General features: G+C 52.4%; 1 protein-coding gene across 2 annotated transcripts; it reads left to right on the top strand.

Moving 5' to 3' along the window:
* Positions 1–365: 365 nt before the first annotated feature.
* Positions 366–17458, top strand: ACTR8 (actin related protein 8). Of its 2 annotated transcripts, none has more exons than XM_062201100.1 (13): positions 366–591; positions 5460–5630; positions 7015–7125; positions 8325–8429; positions 8705–8878; positions 10042–10135; positions 10323–10455; positions 11583–11736; positions 12791–12886; positions 13329–13469; positions 14285–14549; positions 15250–15413; positions 16122–17458. In XM_062201100.1, the coding sequence occupies exons 1-13, from the start codon at positions 469–471 to the stop codon at positions 16263–16265; spliced, it is 1875 nt and encodes a 624-aa protein (XP_062057084.1). In that variant the 5' UTR covers positions 366–468; the 3' UTR covers positions 16266–17458. The 2 variants fall into 2 exon arrangements, with proteins under 2 accessions (XP_062057084.1, XP_062057085.1); XM_062201101.1 differs by lacking the exon at positions 366–591 and adding an exon at positions 680–762.
* Positions 17459–17919: the final 461 nt, after the last annotated feature.

The raw sequence follows: 17919 nt of genomic DNA, 5'->3' as shown, positions 1-17919 counted from the left end.
AATGATTTGCTGAGATAGTGGGCATGGGAAGGGCACAAGAGCCTTGCACATCCGAGTGTAGACACCCAGAGGGAGTTGGACCGTCAGAACGGCAGGATTCTTCAGAATGACAGCCATCAAACTGAATAACGTCAGCGCAAGACCTCCCCAAAGAATCCCGACGTCAGGGACCGGACTGAGCACGACCAGCGAAGCCTCAGCTGGCCTGAGAGTCCGCGCAGCGTCTGGAAGCTGGAAGACACCGTATGGTCCTACAGCCCCCACCCATCACAGCAGCGTTGCTCATCCACAGTCCCGCCCCGCCCCGCCCCTACCGCGTCCCAGAATTCTCTGGGGCTGAGCCCATGGCGGCCATCTTGGTTGTGGGCAGCCAGCCGCGAGGCCGCGCGTGCGCCATGGTTCTTCCGCCCAGGCGGTCGCAGCAGTGGCGGCATTGAGTAGAGAGGCTGCTGGGCGTCTGTGGCGACAATGACCCAGGCCGAGAAGGGAGACGCGGAGAACGGGAAAGAGAAGGGCGGGGAGAAGGAGAAGGAGCAGCGCGGCGTGAAGCGACCCATCGTGCCCGCGCTGGTGCCCGAGTCGCTGCAGGAGGTGCGGTGCCGGGGGCGGGTCTGGGTTCGGCCTGGGTCCTCCGCTTCCGGCCGCGCCGGGCAGCGCGTCCATTCCTTGCGGGCCCCAGCAGCGGAGGGTGGTGTCGGTGGTGGTCGTGGCCGGGGCCGCAGGAGAGCGCTGCGGCTGATACTTCGAAGGGCTGGTTCCAAGGTGAGGCTTTTTCCTTTGCCAAGGACGCCTCAGAGAAAAGAAAAAACTTCCAGCTTGGAAGCAAGGAAATAGGCATTAAGAGCTAAATAGGTTTTAGGAGCTTTTGTGTCAAGACAACAAAATTAAGGCAAACCCGAAAAATTTTTCAGAGTGGCATGGCAGGCAGACGACCTTGACTGATGTCTGTAGGTAGGCGCTTACTGATCTGTGAGGAACACACAGGAAAACAGGCCAAGGCAGTGTGCAGCTCCCAGAAGGCATGGAGGCGGCGCGTGCCCACAGCTCTGAGCCAGCCCCCTGGCCCTTAGGCGGGTAAGGATGGTATCTGTAGAGCGCCCAGCGGGTTGCCTGGCTCCCCGAGGGTCCTTTGGTGGTTGCTGCTGCCCCACCTGGGCTCTCCGCCCACCTGTTGGAAGGGGCGGGCTGAATGATTGCAGGGCGCGCTTGTCAGGGCCTGCCCCTAGGGGCAGCGGGTGTCAGAGCCCCCTGGTGCAGAACGGCTCATTCGGAGGATGGACGGAGCTGTCGGGCCCACAAAGCAGTGAGTGAGGGTGTTTTCCAAGGAGGTGACCTCGGGCTGCTCCAGAAGGTGGGTAGGAGTTAGCCGGGGGCAGAGGGAAGTCTCCAGCGTGGAGGAGACTTGGATCACGAGAGGCCACAACGTGTTGGAGGCCCAGCGGCTGGATGGGGTGTCTGGAAGTGAGGAGGAAGGTTGGTGGTATGGGGCCGGCGCTGTGGCACAGCGGATTAAAACCCCAGCCTGCAGTGCCGGCATCCCATATGGGCACCGGTTTCAGTCCCGGTGCTCCTCTTCCGATCCAGCTCTCTGCTATGGCCTGAGAAGGCAGTGGAAGATGGTCCAAGTGCTTGGGACCCTGCACCCATGAGGGAGACCTGGAAGAAGGTCCTGGCTCCTGGCTTCGGATCAGCTCAGCTCTGGCCATTGCGGTCATTTGGGGGGGTGAACCAGTGGAATGGAAGACCTCTCTCTCTCTGGATCTACCTCTCTCTGTAACTCTTTCAAATAAATAAAAATAATTCTTTTTTTTTTTTTTAAAAAAAAAAAAAGGTTGGCCATCTTCACCAGGGCCAGGTTGGGGGTGGGGTGGGGTGGTGGTTCTAGGAAGCCCAAGCCTGGCCCCTTCTGAAAGCAGTGGCAAAATGTGGAAGGCTTAACTGTACTAAGAACCAGCGTTCCCTGCGTGCTTGCTGGTGCCTGGCTCTGAGCCCCGTGATTCACTCATTTAATTTTCTTTTTTTTTAAGATTTATTTATTTATTTGAAAGAGTTACACAGAGAGAAGGGGGGGGGGGGTCTTCCATCCGTTGGTTCACTCTCCAATTATCTGCAACGGCCAGAGCTACGTCGATCCAAAACCAGGAGCCAGGAGCTTCCTCCGGGTCTCCCATGCAGGTGCAGAGGCCCAAGCACTTGGGCCATCCTCCACTGCCTTCCCAGGCCACAGCAGAGAGCTGGATCGGAAGTGGAGCAGCCAGGTCTTGAACCGGCACATTTATGGGATGCCGGCACTTCAGGCAGCAGCTTTACCCACTACACCACAGCGCCGGCCCCCATTCATTTAATTTTCAGCGAGATTCTGCAAGGCAGGGACTTCCTCCAGAGCAAGGCACTGGGCAGTCAGAGTTTGCAGCCAGGTTTGTGAGTCCGGAGCCTGGACCTTGACCCTGGTGGCAGCGTTTCTCTGACTTCAGTTGGTCGGCTTTTCCTTGGCTTCTGTGGCATCCGCACTGCTCTCTGCTCGGTAACTTTTTTGCTCACTCTTCCCTAAGCGATGATGCATCGGAATTGTTGTGTGGTGTATACTGGCTGGTTTTTCCTAGTACATCAAAACAGACTTGAGGGTGTCATTATAAAAGACACACTGTGGGAGACCGCTGTCAGTACCGCTGTCAGCGGGCTGTAGCCTGTGCACCATCCACAGAGTACCGGTGTCCCCAGGGGTGGGCCGCGTCGTCTGCATACCCCTGGCTGTTGGACGAGTGTCTGCCATAGCACAGAAAAGCCTGGGCAGCACCGTGCAGGTGCACCTTGCCACATGACAGCTGGCCACATCATCCAGTGAGCACCTCCGAGGCTCCCGCGCTCCATCTGCTGGGTTGGAGCTGTCGGACCCTCGCCAGCGAGGGTCCAACATAGTCACGACACGGTCACTGTTTCTCGGTTCTCAAGGAACTTTTACTTGTGGGGGCAGAAGGAAGGAGTGGGGGAAGAGAAGGAGGAGCTGCAAGCCCAATTCCCAATGTCTCTTTATACCCCAAGTCCCGTGGAGCATCCGCTCCACAGCCAGTAGCGGCTCTCTTCACGTGCAGTTCACGCTGGTATCGTCCAATCAGATGAAAGGGCGCGTATAGTCTCAGGTCGAAAGTTCATCTGTTTCACCTGGTTCTTCCTAGTTGTCTATGCAGAGTCCGTCCTGCCTCAACTTCATCTGTTTCACCGGGTTCCTCCTAGTTGTTTATGCAGAGTCCATTCTGTTTCATCTGTTTCACCTGGCTGTTTTCGTGGGCCTTGTGGTCGACCGACTGCTGCAAGCTATGCAGATGAGGAGGTTCTCACAGGTGGCCAGCCTGTGGTTCCCCACAGGAGCCGTGACCAAGATGAAAGTGGTCTCTTTGCACAGGAAGTTTCTCGTGTGTTGGGAGGGCAGGTGATAACAAGAGTGACCGTGTCCTGAAAGGAAGGAACGCTGTGACAGTGAGCTGTGGACAGGCCAGCAAACCTGGTCTCAGACTGAGATTCAGCAGGCGGACCCAGCACTGCAGGCAAAGGGAAGTTGTCCTTGTGCAGGCTGCAAAGTAGCAAAGAAGTCAAAACAAATCTGGATTGGGGGGCCGGCGCCGTGGCTCAATAGGCTAATCCTCCGCCTGCAGCGCTGGCACGCCGGATTCTGTCCTGGTCGGGGCACCCCTATTCCAGGCCAGCTCTCTGCTGTGGCCCGGAAGTGCAGTGGAGGATGGCCCAAGTGCTTGGGCCCTGCACCCCATGGGAGACCAGGAGAAGCACCTGGCTCCTGCCTTCGGATCAGCGCAGTGCCCCTGCCGCAGTGCGCCGGCCACGGCAGCCATTGGAGGGTGAACCAACGGCAAAGGAAGACCTTTCTCTCTGTCTCTCTCTCTCTCTCACTGTCTACTCTGCCTGTCAAAAAAAAAAAAAAGACTGGGGAGGAGATGGTGCTGGAATGAGGCGGGGTCTTGGAGGGTCTCCACTTATTGGCCTCTGCAACTTGGCCAAGAAGATGCAGCTGTAGCTCTGAGGCAGGGTAGCGCAGGTGCTGTGGAGTCAGGGGCCTCCCTGTCGGCAAAGGCATTGTAGGAGCCCCCTCTGCCGCTCTCGGTGGAAAGCCCATAGGCAAGTTGCTGCAGCACAGCTTCCCTTGTGTGGCTCACGGAGCTGAAGTGGCCATGTAGGAGCCGTGCATGTAGCCGTCGAGCACTGGTTCCCATCCCAGGCCCTCTCCCTGGAGTTTCAGAATCAGAAAAGTTGCAGTGGAGGCATGGAATCTTTTTTTTTTTTTTAAACAGCTGTGTTTATGTTCATTCATATTTGTGAAATTGAGAACATAGTATTCTCTACACTTTTTTTTTAAATTAATTTATTTATTTGAAAGAGTTACACAGAGGAGAGGCGGTGGGGTGGGGGGTGGGGTTCCTTTCATCTGCTGGTTCATTCCCCAGTTGGCCGCAACGGCCAGAGCTGTGCCAATCTGAAGCCAGGAGCTTCTTCCGGGTCTCCCGTGAAGGTGCAGGGGCCCAAGGACTTGGGCCACCTTCCACTGCTTTCAAAGGCCATAGCAGAGAGCTGGATCGAAGTGGAGCAGCCAGGTTTTGAATTAGCACCCATATAGGATGCTGGCGCTTCAGACCAGGGTGTTAACCCGCTGCGCCACCGCACTGGCCCCTCTACACTCTTTTTTTTAAAGATGTATTTATTTATTTCAAATTCAGAGTTACAGAGAAGGAGAGGCAGAGGGAGAGAGAGAGGTCTTCCATCCACTTTTCACTCCCCAAATGGCCACAATGGCCAGAGCTAGACCAATTCGAAGCCAGGAGCCAGAAGCCAGGAGCTTCTTCAGGGTCTCCCACGTGGGTGCAGGGACCCAAGGACTTGGGCTGTCTTCTACTGCCTTCCCAGGCCATAGCAGAAAGCTGGATTGGAAGTGGAACAGCCGGAACTTGAACCAGTGCCCATATGGGATGCCGGCACTGCAGGCGACAGCTTTACCTGCTATGCCACAGCACCAGCCCCTCCTCTACACTCTTTTATTCCTTGTCTGACTGTCTTCCTTGGTAAACAGAACATTCTTTGATGGCAGGGACTTTGTCCTGGTCACCATTGTACCCACAGGACCTGGCCCATAAATGCTCAGTAATTATATGTGAATTTGCTTTGGATAATCTTGACTTTATTCATTTAAACAAATATTTGGTTTTATTCATTTAAGCAAATGTTTGTGAGCTGTGTATTCTGAGTCAGATGGGGCGCACATAAGAAGTCCACGAGGAGCTTGCATGTAGTTAGAGACAGTGATGGGGTCTCTCTTCAAGAACTGCCTTTTCAAGAGTTAACTTTGAGACCTTTCAGTCTGACAGCTGTTGCAGGAGAAAGTAACTTCTTAGAGTCACCCGTTAGCCATGCACTCTGTACCTTGAGCATATACCTCTGTTTTACATCTGCAGCAAATCCAGAGCAACTTCATCGTGGTCATACACCCGGGTTCAACCACCTTGCGGATCGGCCGGGCCACAGACACGCTGCCTGCCAGCGTTCCTCACGTCATCGCACGGAGACACAAACAGCAGGGGCAGCCCCTCTACAAAGATAGCTGGCTCCTGCGCGAAGGCCTGAACGTGAGCCAGCCCTGGAGGGCCTGGGGGCGGGCCCCCGGGAGGGCCAGTGCAGCTGGAGGGCCTGGGGGCGGGCCCCCGGGAGGGCCAGTGCAGCTGGATGTGCATCTTCAGAGCTTTACCCTGCTGAACAGTAGCATCACTCCGAGTTACAAATACAGTTTTCAACTAAGTTAGTGATTTTAGGTGTTCAGGAATTACGTATAACAAACACTAAGTCCACTTGTTTTTGAAGCCGTTAGGGTGAAATGAGTGTGGATGAGGGTGATCTTTTGTGGAGAAGACAGATTTGTTACTTGGAATGAGATGTTCGGGTCTTCATGAACTGAGTGCTGTGTTCTCTTCTGGATACCTGCAATTTAAATCAAACTGATATTTTAGTCTGGTAGCAAGGTGCATTGCTACAGAAAGCGTTTACTGTAGTCTTAGGTCTAATTATAATTTCAAGGCAAAAGTTACATACTTACTTTATCCTGATTTGCAGATGGTAGTTATCAGGAAGATTTTTTTGTGTGGTAGATGTTAAATCTCTATATTGCATCCTACACACACTTGATCTTAGCCAAAAGGCTGAGAAGCGATATAGTGCATCCTAATCTACTTTTAGTTTACAAGTTTTCCATCAAAGATAGTTTCCAGTACTTACTGTTTCTGCAGTTCTGCTACTAATTGATTATTCTTTGTTGAGAGTTCTTCAGCATAGTATATCAGAAATGTTCAGAGTTCATTATTTGGGGTGTTGGAGTGTTTGCGTAGACTTTTACTGTTCAAACATCCCTCCAAAAGTGTGAAATCCACCCGGGGACACTCACCCTGCGGTCAGCCTCAGGGCCCCGTTGTCAGTGTACCGAGTAGGCTGCACTTACGTCTAGTCGAGAGCATAAGTGTTACCTCCCTGCAAGGAAGCCTGCAGTTCGTTCTGTGTCTCTCGATCTGCATTTCCCTCCTTTAGGGAGTAAATTTGAGGAATAAAAATTAAAAGAAAATCACATTTCTGTGAAAGTACTTGTGAGTGTGTTCTTTATGGTATCACACCGACTCGAATACTTGATTAACCAGAATAAAATACTACGTTGTGAACATCAGAATTCCATAGGGCTATGGAAGAGTCTCTGAACTACTTGGTGAAGACAGGATAAGGTGTTCTTTCGTGGGTGCCTTGAACAATTTGACCAGTCAAAGGCCATGCAGTAGTTGACCATGTAGTTGGTTTATAGCGAAGGTTCCTTTTTGACTTCAAGATTCCTGCATTTGACAGAGGTTCAGGAGGCGCTGCTGGTTGACAGTGGAGCAACTCCTAGTGGTGGGTTCAGTAATGGATTTGTCAGATTGCTTTGTGATGTTGCTGAATTCTCTTTATTGTTTCTCCTTCCATCTTCCCACCCAGAAACCTGAAAGTAATGAACAAAGACAAAATGGCCTTAAAATGGTGGATCAAGCAATATGGTCTAAGAAAATGTCGAACGGCACGAGGCGGATCCCTGTGTCCCCTGAGCAGGTTCACTCAGCTTTTTCTTGGATTTGTTTCTGCACCTCTGTTGTTTTCTGACACCATTCACGTGTTCTCTCTGTAGTGCTATGTGAATGCAGCGTGGAATTTTCTTATAAAGAAGGAAGGCCCCGTATGACCACTTACAGGATACCTGAATCAGTGTCACAGGTGCTTCCTAAGCCACGAAGTGTATCAGAGTCTGTCCTCATGGCAGCTTGATGAAGGGTCGCATTTCCCCAAGTGTCTGATCTCAGCAGGAGGCTGGATTCTTACTGTGTTTTTTCACTTCAATAAACGAAGGCAGATATAATGAGTCTGTATTATATAGACATCTGTATTCAGATTCAAGCAGAGTGTGGTGCTAATTTTGGACTGGCTGTGAATCACAGCCTAGGTGTTAAAATGATTGAGGGGGTGCTGATGAAAATTGTGTTGGGATAGTTGTGGGGGTGTGCCTTGGGACTCCCACATCCCCTGTTGGAGTGCCTGGGTTTGAGTCCTGCCTTAGCGTCTTACCCAGTCCTGCTGATATGCGTGGGAAGAGGCTCAAGGACTTTGGTTCCTGCCACCCATGTGGGTGATCCAGGTGGAGTTTTTGGCTTCTGGCTTCTGCTGAGTCCACCCTGGCTATTGTGTGCATTTAGTAGGTAAACCAGTGGATGGGAGATATCTCTCTGTCACTGTGCTTTTCAAATAAATCATTTATTTGAAAAATGAAGGTGTGGGGCCAGTGTTGTGGAATAGCAGGTTAAGTTGCTGCCTGTGGCATCAGCATCCCATACGGGTACTGATCCATCTCCCTGCTGATTCACCTGGGAAAACAGTGGAAGATGGCCTGAGTGGTTGGGCCCCTTGCTACCTATGTGGGATACCTGGATAGGGTTCCAGGCTCCTGGCTTTGGCTTTGCCTAGCCCTGGCTTTTGTGGCCATTTAGGGAGTGAATCAGTGGATGGAAGATGGCTCTCTCTGTCTCTTCCCTGTGTCTAATTCTGCCTTTCAAATAGAGTAAATCTTTTTCTTTTGTTTTTAAATGAAGATTGTGGAAGAGGACAAGAGAATCCTTTTGTCGGTGTATTGCTAAATATCATGGCTTTATGATTGAACTTTGCCACTGGATCTGGTGTCTGGGAGAGAGGAGAAAAGGGGACTCTTCCTGTTTCTCCTGTGTGTGTTCAGATAAGTTTATGATTTTCTTTATTTCCAGGCACGCTCCTACAACAAGCAGATGCGACCTGCAATTTTAGATCACTGTTCTGGAAATAAGTGGACAAATACATCTCATCACCCTGAGTATTTGGTGGGAGAAGAGGTAGGAAGCTTCTATATAAGGCTATGTAAGAAGCCTGACCTTTCTCCTAAAATTCTCTGATGTTGTCACCAGTTCTGGTGGCTTCCTAGCGCTCTGTGATCCTGCTTTGAGGCCACATACTCACACAGACTCCCAGAACAGTATCACTCCACTCTGAACGTTCAGAACACTTTGCAGGTGTCACTGACAACTTCTGGCCATAGGTTTTTGGATGCGAATCCAGAAAAGCCTAAGCATTTTGGTAATGTGTTCATCTTCCTGTTGTCCTTTTCTAGGCCTTGTATGTTAATCCGCTGGACTGTTACAACATTCACTGGCCCATCCGAAGAGGCCAATTAAATATTCACCCAGGACCTGGGGGCTCCCTCACTGCTGTGCTGGCAGATATTGAAGTAATATGGTCTCATGCAATTCAAAAATACCTGGAAATCCCCCTGAAAGATTTAAAGGTGAGCCAGAACTCCCAGCTACTGGGTTTTTCCTTAAGACTCTTGCTCAGTACAAGTGCACATCACCAAGTTGTTTGTAACCTGGGCCCCCCGCAGCAGTCTGGGCCTGCAGGTTTGGGGATAGTGTCTTCCCTCCATTGCCCTCTGGTGCTTCTCTTCTTACTCTGTTTCTTTCCTTCTTCTTCTTTTTAAATTTTTATTAATATAAGGAGAGCAGACTTCCTGTGTTTCATAGGTACAGGTCTAAGAAGACAACCATAACTGACTGTTTCTTTGGTGTCTGTCTCTGCCGCTTGGAAGTTGGCAAGCCTGCTCACGTTCACGCCTCTTCTCTGGACCTCACTCAGACACATCGGACGCCTGAATTTTTATTGCACAGCTTTCAGATACTTCCAAGGGGCAACAGCTTCTGCATTTTCTGTTTCTTTGTAAAACCCAAAGGACAGCACAGAGGTTTGAGCGTTCATCCTGGGCCTCTAAGCATCACTGCGTGTCTCCCCCAGGGTCCTCTGTGAGGACAGGCGTGGGCATTTGGCATAGCAGTTACATCACTGCGTGGGCCACCCACACCCCAAAGCAGAGTGCCTGGTTCAAGTTCTCGCGCTGTTTCTAATCCTGTTTCCTACTAATCCACATCCTGGGGAGGCAGCAGGTGATGGCTTAAGTACTTGGGTTCCTGTCTCCCACATGAGAGACCCGGGTCGAGTTCCACACTCCTAGCTTCAGCCTGACCCGGCTCTGCCTGATGAAAGCTTTTGGGAAGTAAACCAGCAGATGGAAGAGCGATCTATCTGCCCTTTAAATAAAGACAGGTGTGGTCAGGGGCTGGCTTTGTGGTGTAGTGACTTAAGCCACTGCTTGCAATGCCAGCATCCCGTATCGCAGTGCTGGTTCAAGCCCTGGATGCTCTGCTCCTGATCCAGCTTCCTGCTGAGCCCCCTGCCACTCGTGCCATACTTGGCCTGGCCCTGACTTGGCTGTCGCAGTGTTGTGGAAAATCGAAGCAACAGATGAAAGAGCTCTCCGTCTCTGTCTCTGTCTTATTGCTCTGTCTTTCAAATAAATAAATAGATTTTTAAAAAAGACAAGTATGATGAGATTTGACTTGATTGGATTTGAGTGCTAATCCTCTTTGCCTTTTTGTTATTTTGTTCTTTTTTTAGTATTATAGATGTATTTTGTTAATTCCGGATATCTACAATAAACAGCATGTGAAAGAACTGGTGAATATGATACTAATGAAGATGGGGTTTTCAGGTATGTCTCACTAGTGCAGTGAAACCTACTTTAACTGAAACTGTTTTTCACTGACAAAGTTAAATCTAGTGCACTACTTTATTTAAATGCTTGTTCTGAGAGGATCAACATTGCTTAGAGCTCGTCCAGTTGATATTTGTTTTGGGATCTTTCTTGTTCCACAGTGAATTGCCCCTCTCTTTCCTAGGGATCGTGGTGCACCAGGAGTCTGTGTGTGCCACCTTTGGAAGTGGCTTGAGCAGTACGTGCATTGTAGATGTCGGGGACCAGAAGACGAGCGTGTGCTGTGTGGAGGATGGGGTGTCTCATCGCAACACTCGGTAAGGCACTTGGGAGGTGACGTTTCCCACCCCATCTCCCCCTGAGTCTGCTCCACTCCAAGTTGTCACCATTTAGAAACGACTTGGGAGAAGGGATATATTCAGAAGTCTACGTCCTAATCCAGCAAGATTGTGGACAGCTGGAAGCAAATCATTGCACCGTTCCCACTGGTACTTTTCTCGTGGGAGTTCACACCAGCAGCTCCCACATGAGCTGTGTCTTTTCTGTGGTCCAGCAGGGAGTCACTGGTTCCTCCCTCCCTGGCTGCAGAGCTGTACTGAGGCGAAACACGTAGGAGAGAATAGACCGTTGAGGTCTGACTTCTCTAGCTAGCTCGTGTCTCGGGGATCTGCTTCTCTCCGTAGTGGTGCTCAGTGAGTGAGGAGTGACTTCACTGAGACACAAGTTAGGAAGCTGACGGGAACCCTTCCTGAGGCAAGCCTGGCACAGGTCAGCGCGCCCCAGCTGTCACACCGGGGTTCCCTGCTGCATCTCGTTCCGAGACAGCTTCCTGTCCCCATATTAAGGAGGCAGAAGCAAGCTTAAAAGAGGACCCAAGCAGTTTATGGGAAGCTTCATCTGCTGCATGTCACCCCAAGCTACAGTGCACTCTGAGACTCAGAGTGAGTCGTGTTGGCTCATCCCATTGCTCGGAGAGTGCTCGGAGAGTGCAATGCCAGTGGCTTTCAAAGCGTAGAAGTTGCTGGACTCCAATCTCCTAGCACTAAAAGAACGAGCAGTCGTCTTTCCACCTTGTGGCAACCTGCAGTGAGTGGAGAAAACTTTTCTCCTTTAACTGTGTCCTGACGCACCAGTGCCTCCCTCCCCTCTGTGCTAGTGAGTACAGCCGGCAAGATGGCTGTGCATGGCAGCACATGTGGGCTTGGAGCAGAGCTGCGCTTCCTGGTGTGTATTCTGGTAACAGCGTGACTGCTGCCAGCAGCCCCTCCCTGGGTCTGCTTGTGCTCCCCTCTCCCTCCCTCCACCACCCCATCCCTCCATTGGGTTTCTGTAACAGGCACTGCTTCAAAGTTGCTGTGCCCAGTGTGCCTGCAGGGGTCCTGAAGCTCCCTCTGCACCTTCGCAGCTGACGGATGACCCGCTTGCCCTCTTCTCTTCCCCTCAGGCTCTGCCTGGCGTACGGGGGATCTGACGTGTCGCGCTGCTTCTACTGGCTGATGCAGCGGGCGGGGTTCCCTTACAGGGAGTGCCAGCTGACCAACAAGATGGATTGCCTGCTCCTGCAGCACCTTAAGGAAACCTTCTGCCATTTAGATCAGGTGTGCACAAACTGACAGGGCTCTTTGTTTCTGTTTCCAGGAAAAATGTAAGGTACATTAAAAGATAGCAAAAGGAAAAATGAAAACCAACAACGGAAAAGGAAAAGACATTTAACACCGTTATGCTAACCTTTCAACCCACCTTGAGTAAGCCTTGAAGCTGAAGCTCCTAACTAATGGGAATGTTTGACCAAGGGTGCAGAGGATGTGTCTCAGGCTGTAGAAAACATGACTTGGTTTTGTTTTATTTTACTTTTTACTCATTTAAGAGACAGCTCCCTTCTACTCATTCACTCCCCGGAGGCCTGTAGTGGCTAAGGCTGGGCCGAGGCCAAAGCCGGGAGCCGAGTAGTCAGTCCAGGCAGGGGCAGGAACCCGTTTACTTTTGAGCCCTCACTGCCGCCAGCAGGAAGCTGGAATGGGGAGTGGGGCTGGGACTCAAACCCAGGCCCTCTGCCATAGGGTGTAGGCTTCCCAGCCTGCGCCTTGCCCACGAGGCTGAACGCCTGCCCCCACAGCTTGTTTTTTTTGAGAGTTTAGCAAATTTCCCTTGCGGTGGGAGTCTGATCATTCTGATGAAAGCTGAAGGTGAACCTTTAGGTATAGTGAGTGTGACAGGTAAACATACAGGAACACCATAGTTACAGTTGGAAGCACTTAGTATTGTGACCAGCCAGTTGATAATGAGTCATCGCAATGTGTGGATTGCGGCCTTTTTTTGTCTTGGACTTTTCTTTTTTTTTTCAAATAATAGTAATTTTTTTAAAATTTGAGAAATGATGGCTGTAAATTTTTTAGTTTTAGGGGGAATCTGCCTATTTGGGCCATTATTTCAGTTACTGTGTGTTGATAATGAAGAAGACAAAAATGGCAGACGGGGGTTTCAGAAATGCTGAATTGGGAAGCAGAGTACCACTGAACTCTCACCTTACTGCGTTGGAGTGAGGGGTGCACAGGTGCGGGGCCTTCCTGGCGGTGTCGGAGAGGCTCACGCGTGTTTTGGGTTCACGTGTGTTGTTGCCGGTCCACTGACGATGTCTTCTCCTGGAATCAGGACATCTCTGGACTTCAGGACCACGAGTTTCAGATTCGGCATCCGGATTCTCCCGCCCTGCTTTACCAGTTTCGATTAGGAGACGAGAAGCTCCAGGTAACACTGGGGTCTGTTTCAGGGGTGGGGAGAAAGCCATCCAGGTTCAGTCTGACTGGGAGAACGTGCACCTGCCAGACACCTCACAGGGTCCCACCGTCACCTGGTCGTAGGTTGCCGCACTGCTCGAGGACAGATTAGAACAGGTGGGAAAACATCAGCCGCTATGTGAGGAGTTGTTAGAGTGGCGCCCTCGTTGTGGAGTCTGACGCCCACACTTTATGTTTGCGTTGACACTTAGCTCGTGTGGTGCCACGTCCGCCATTCAGCTGCACAGTGAATGCACTTCTGGCCTTGCACGTCCTAAAGCAGCGAAGAACGGAACGCTGCCCGGCCTGGCCGACAGGGTCTCGGCTGCCTCCTTGTTCCTGGAGGAACACAGCTCTGTCAGTGTTTGTCGGAGGCGGGGTCTTGCTGACCACTCTCGTCTTTCCCTGCACAGGCTCCCATGGCTCTGTTTTACCCAGCGACGTTTGGGATCGTAGGGCAGAAGATGACAACTCTGCAGCACAGGTCCCAGGGCGACCCTGAGGACCCTCACGACGAGCATTACCTGCTGGCCACACAGAGCAAGCAAGAACAGGTCCGCAGCAACTCGAGGCCCGCGGGAGATGTTGGTGCTGAGCAGGAGACCGCTGTGCACAGCCTGCCATCTCCCTGAACCGAGCTGTTCTTAGAGCTGCCCCAAAGTCCGCCCTGAAGCTGGGGGACAGATTCCTCTGGAGGGAGATGCTGACCCAGTCTTCCGAGTACCGCTCTGCACTTAGTGCATTGAAGACTTCCCTCGTGGTGGTGTTACTTCCTTACACTGTCTCTTTATGAGGACCTGGTAGTAGTTTTAGTAAAATCTCACCTCCTTTGTAATTATACTGTGAGAGATGTGTGGGATAGGCCAAGATTCAAATTCCTTTATTCAGAGCTAGTCATTGTAGGGGGGTGTGTGCTGTAGGGGCTCTGATGCAGCTCTTGTGTGCTATTGGCACATGTCTGCACCTGCCCCAGAGGCAAGTGTGAGCTGGAGAGGGAGGTTCTGCAAGGGAGGATTCCACAGCAGCCGCTGGCCCCTGGGTCCCACTATACTAATCCTCTTCACAGCTCAGTATAAGGCAGAGGGAATGTCCATTGTGAGGTTTCCATGTAAAAACCCAACCAGTGATAGTATGCTGCTGAGACCCACCTGCCTGATGCACAGTTGTCAGAGGACCCCGGCCTTCTACCATACGTGGCGTCAGGCCTCCCTGGGAGCACTCATAGGCATTTGATTATGTGCTGTGGTGCCTTCCGCTTTGTGGGAGCATTGAGTGGTGAGGTGTGGAGGATGGGATCTAGCTGACAGCATCAACAGTGCTCTGTTAACGATCGTACAGTCTCATTCATTGTCCCTTGATTAATTTCAAGTCTGCAAAAGCTACTGCTGACCGCAAGTCTGCCTCCAAACCCATTGGATTTGAAGGGGATCTTCGTGGCCCGGCTTCTGATCTTCCAGAAAGACTTCACTCGCAGGAGGTGGATTTGGGACCTTCCCAGGGAGACTGCCTGATGGCCGGCAACGACTCCGAGGAGGCCCTCACTGCACTGATGTCCAGGAAGACTGCCGTCTCGCTGTTCGAAGGGAAGGCCCTGGGCCTCGACAAAGCCATCCTGCACAGCATAGACTGCTGCTGTAAGCATGACTGGCGAGGCCAGGGCAGAGGGGGAACAGGTCCCACCTGGGCCATACTTGGGCGGGGGGGGGGGGGGGGGGGGGGCAGCATGCTCATTCAGAGACTGCAGCACCTGTGCTCCGTTGGCATTGCAAGCAAGGGGTTGGCAAGACAGCAGGGGGTTGAGCACATAGCCCTAGAAGGAGAGACCAAAGCAAGCCATCACACGAATGGGGGATTCCAATGTTGCCCTAAAGGATGCTACCTGGGAAAGCTTCTGCCTGAGGGGTCCAGCCAGGGGTCTGACTGACCCTAAGGGGAAGTACGGAGGGCGGGAGGCAGGGGGTGCTCGAGAGAGAGGCACTCAGGAGAGGCACAAAGGGTGGAGCATGGGCGGCAGTCACAGATGGGTGGTGTCCCTAGAAAGGAGCGGCTTGTGGCAGCCGGAGTGGCTGGGAGGCCCATGAGGACCACCCCAGGCCAGACTTCGTGGGCCCTTGTAAAAGATCTTGGTCCTAATCCTGCAAGTTGCAGGGTGAGGGGACCTGGTGGGGGTGGCACCACGTGTCCCTTGTGTTCCTTGAGGTTCCCTGGCTGTGGTGTTGGGATGGGTTGTGAGGAGACCTTTGGGAAGCCTAGTGCAGTTGTCTGAGCTTGGCTGGGAGTGGAGGTGGATTTGGGGAGGCAGCACGGATAGAAGGGGTGTCGCTGTCTTTTCAGCATCCGACGATACCAAAAAGAAGATGTACAGCTCCATCCTGGTGGTGGGAGGTGGTCTGATGTTCCATAAAGCTCAGGAATTCCTGCAGCACAGGATCCTCAACAAGATGCCGCCCTCCTTCAGGCGCATCATTGAAAACGTGGACGTGATCACCAGGCCGAAGGTGCGTTCCGCCGACTGGATGCAGAGGAAGCCAGTGCTGGTTATTTGCGATTGTAAAGTTGTGTGTGTGTTGGGGGTCGGGGGGCAGGTAAATTCTGGGAGGTACAGGCGTCTGTCTGGGGAGCTCCTGCTGGCTCAGAGCAGGTCACAGACGCGGTGGGGGAGGTCTAGCCGGGCCCTGAGTCCCTGGTCTGTGCCTGCCCTTCCCTCCAGACCAGTGCGGCTGACTTGCACCTTCCTGCCCGTTCAGAGGGCGCTGCCAGGCCCTGCGCCAGGGGCTCTGTCGGGATCTTGTTGGCTTGAATGATCCTGCAAAGAGAAGGAAGCGCAGGGGTTGAGAAGGAGCTGTGTGGATCTCACTATGTTTCACTGAGGCTTGGAGGAAGTGTCTGTACTTCACTTTGATCCTGGGACGAGCGTGAGGTCACCTCACGCCGCTCAAGCCTCAGGTGATCCTCCGCGGGTATCCTGCTTGCGAGGCCTGACTGTGCAGCAGCAGGGAGCAGAGCCCCATGCGCTAATGAGAACTAAAGCGTTTGCTTGTCAGTGGAGACAGAGAGGGGTCCGAAGCTGCCATGGGCCCAGCTGTCTTTAGGGCAGGTGGAAAGGCCGGCTCACTGGGCCGGAGTTTCTCCCAGCCTGGAGCTGAAGCGGAAGCGTGGGTGTTAGATGCCATGCTCACGCTGAAATGTGCTTCCCGCTCTCGCAGGACCTGGACCCCCGGCTGATCGCCTGGAAGGGGGGTGCCGTGCTGGCCTGCCTGGACACCACGCAGGAGCTGTGGGTCTACCAGCGGGAGTGGCAGCGCTTCGGGGTGCGCATGCTGCGAGAGCGGGCCGCGTTCGTGTGGTGACACGGGCAAAGCCGGCCAGAAGCAAGCCTCATCATGGAAAGAACTCCTGCAGAATACGTGGACTGTAATTTATTGGCCTCATCGCCTAAGCTTCCTGGAAAGTACCCGAACCTCAGCTTTACAGCAAGGAAGCAGTCGTTGGGTTGAAGTTGAAAGCCGTTTTGTAGTCAGGATGTTTAAGTATGAATGGGCATTTCTTCCCCAGTGGTGAGCCTGCTGCCCCCGTGTCGGGGTGCAGTAAGCTCGTCTGTGAGGTCGACACCGCTGCTGGAACAGCCCTTCCTGTCGCCTGACCCCTGAGTTCTCCTCCGCCTGGGAGAGCAGCTGGACTCTCAGGGCCGAGTCGCGTGCACGTGTAAAGTGGCTTGTGTGACCTCTCAGAATTCTAAATAGGAGAAAAAGCGTTCTCTTTCCCCTTTCAGATGGGTTGCAGAAGAGATTGGGACCCTTCAGGTGTAGATTTCCAGATGCAAGGACATAAGCCTGGGCTGGCTTTTGTTACCAGACACTGCGGGGTGGGCTTAAGGAATGAGAACTGTTACTGGACCAAAAGGACACAAAAGCTGAGTAGGAAACCTCGTTTCCTTCCCAAACGGAAGTGACTCGGGTGTAGTGTAGAGGTGTCCAGACAAACAAGGTGATTGCTGTAATTACTCCCAGAGGTGTCACCACGCCCCTCTCCTGTACCTGAACACCCAAGTGAGAGCTGTTGGAGTTCTTGATGTTCCGTGTGACAGCTGGCCCTAACCTGTGTGCATCCTGATACAAAATCTAAACCCAGCAGTCCCGCCCAGTGGTGGCTCCAGCCCTGGCAGCCTTCTGAGCCCGACAGGGGAGGGAGGGGGTGTCAGCCAGCGAGCACAGCTGGCCGGGGAGCTCGGAGACCTGGGAGGCGTGCGTGGGTGCCTGGCTCCTACCTACTGCAACCATCCTGTTCATTAAGACAGACTGGGGAAGAGATGGAGGTAGGAATGCCAGGCAGATGTGTGAGGACGGGGAGAAATGCAGGGGCTGGTGCACTGGCTTAAGTGAACAGCCCATGTGACTGACCGTGGAGTAGGCGAGGCACCAACGGAGAGTCCTCCCGGAAAACCCATCGTTTTGCTTGCTGCTACTGTTACGGATTTGTGCCTTCAATCTGAAAATCGTGTGTGCTGTTATTTTCTTAACAAAATAAACGTGCACAGTGTTGACATTGCTGGGCTCTTCCGTGGCTGCTGTGTTCAAGACCATCATGTATCTGTGTGTGTGGTGGCTCTTCAGAGGAGGCCATGTCTGGTCCATATTCTGACACCAGCCCTTGTCCTCCTGTTAGCAGCACTAGTGAGCACTGTGAAAGCTGACCCTGACAGACAGTGAGCCCGGCCACCCTGACAGACAGCGAGCCCGGCCTTCGCTGAGGACCTGCCTGTCCACCTGCGGATGGTGAGTGGTCACTTGACGCGTCTCAGTTTGGGTGTTTATTTTACCTGTAAGACCCAGTTACATGAACCTCTCAGGGTATTCTGCAGACACGTGCTTCTCACATCCACATTCCAGAGCAGGTACAACATCTCCCTGAGAGATAAGCCTTCTCAAAAAGCACAGGTGCTGATGTCAATATCTTTTTGTGACCTCTGCATTTAAAAAAAAAAAGGTGCTTTTAAAAAAATGT

The sequence above is a fragment of the Lepus europaeus genome, chromosome 9, assembly GCF_033115175.1.
Source record: "Lepus europaeus isolate LE1 chromosome 9, mLepTim1.pri, whole genome shotgun sequence".
NCBI classification, from domain to species: domain Eukaryota; kingdom Metazoa; phylum Chordata; class Mammalia; order Lagomorpha; family Leporidae; genus Lepus; species Lepus europaeus.
The sequence above is the reverse complement of the archived record's forward strand: the minus strand, read 5'-3'. Positions and strand labels throughout refer to the sequence as shown.

Coding starts and splice junctions, on each gene's coding strand:
- ACTR8 (XM_062201100.1), top strand. CDS start 469: ATGACCCAGGCCGAGAAGGGAGACGCGGAGAACGGGAAAGAGAAGGGC. Junction 592..5,459: donor TGCCCGAGTCGCTGCAGGAG/GTGCGGTGCCGG, acceptor TTACATCTGCAG/CAAATCCAGAGCAACTTCAT. Junction 15,414..16,121: donor ACGTGATCACCAGGCCGAAG/GTGCGTTCCGCC, acceptor CCGCTCTCGCAG/GACCTGGACCCCCGGCTGAT.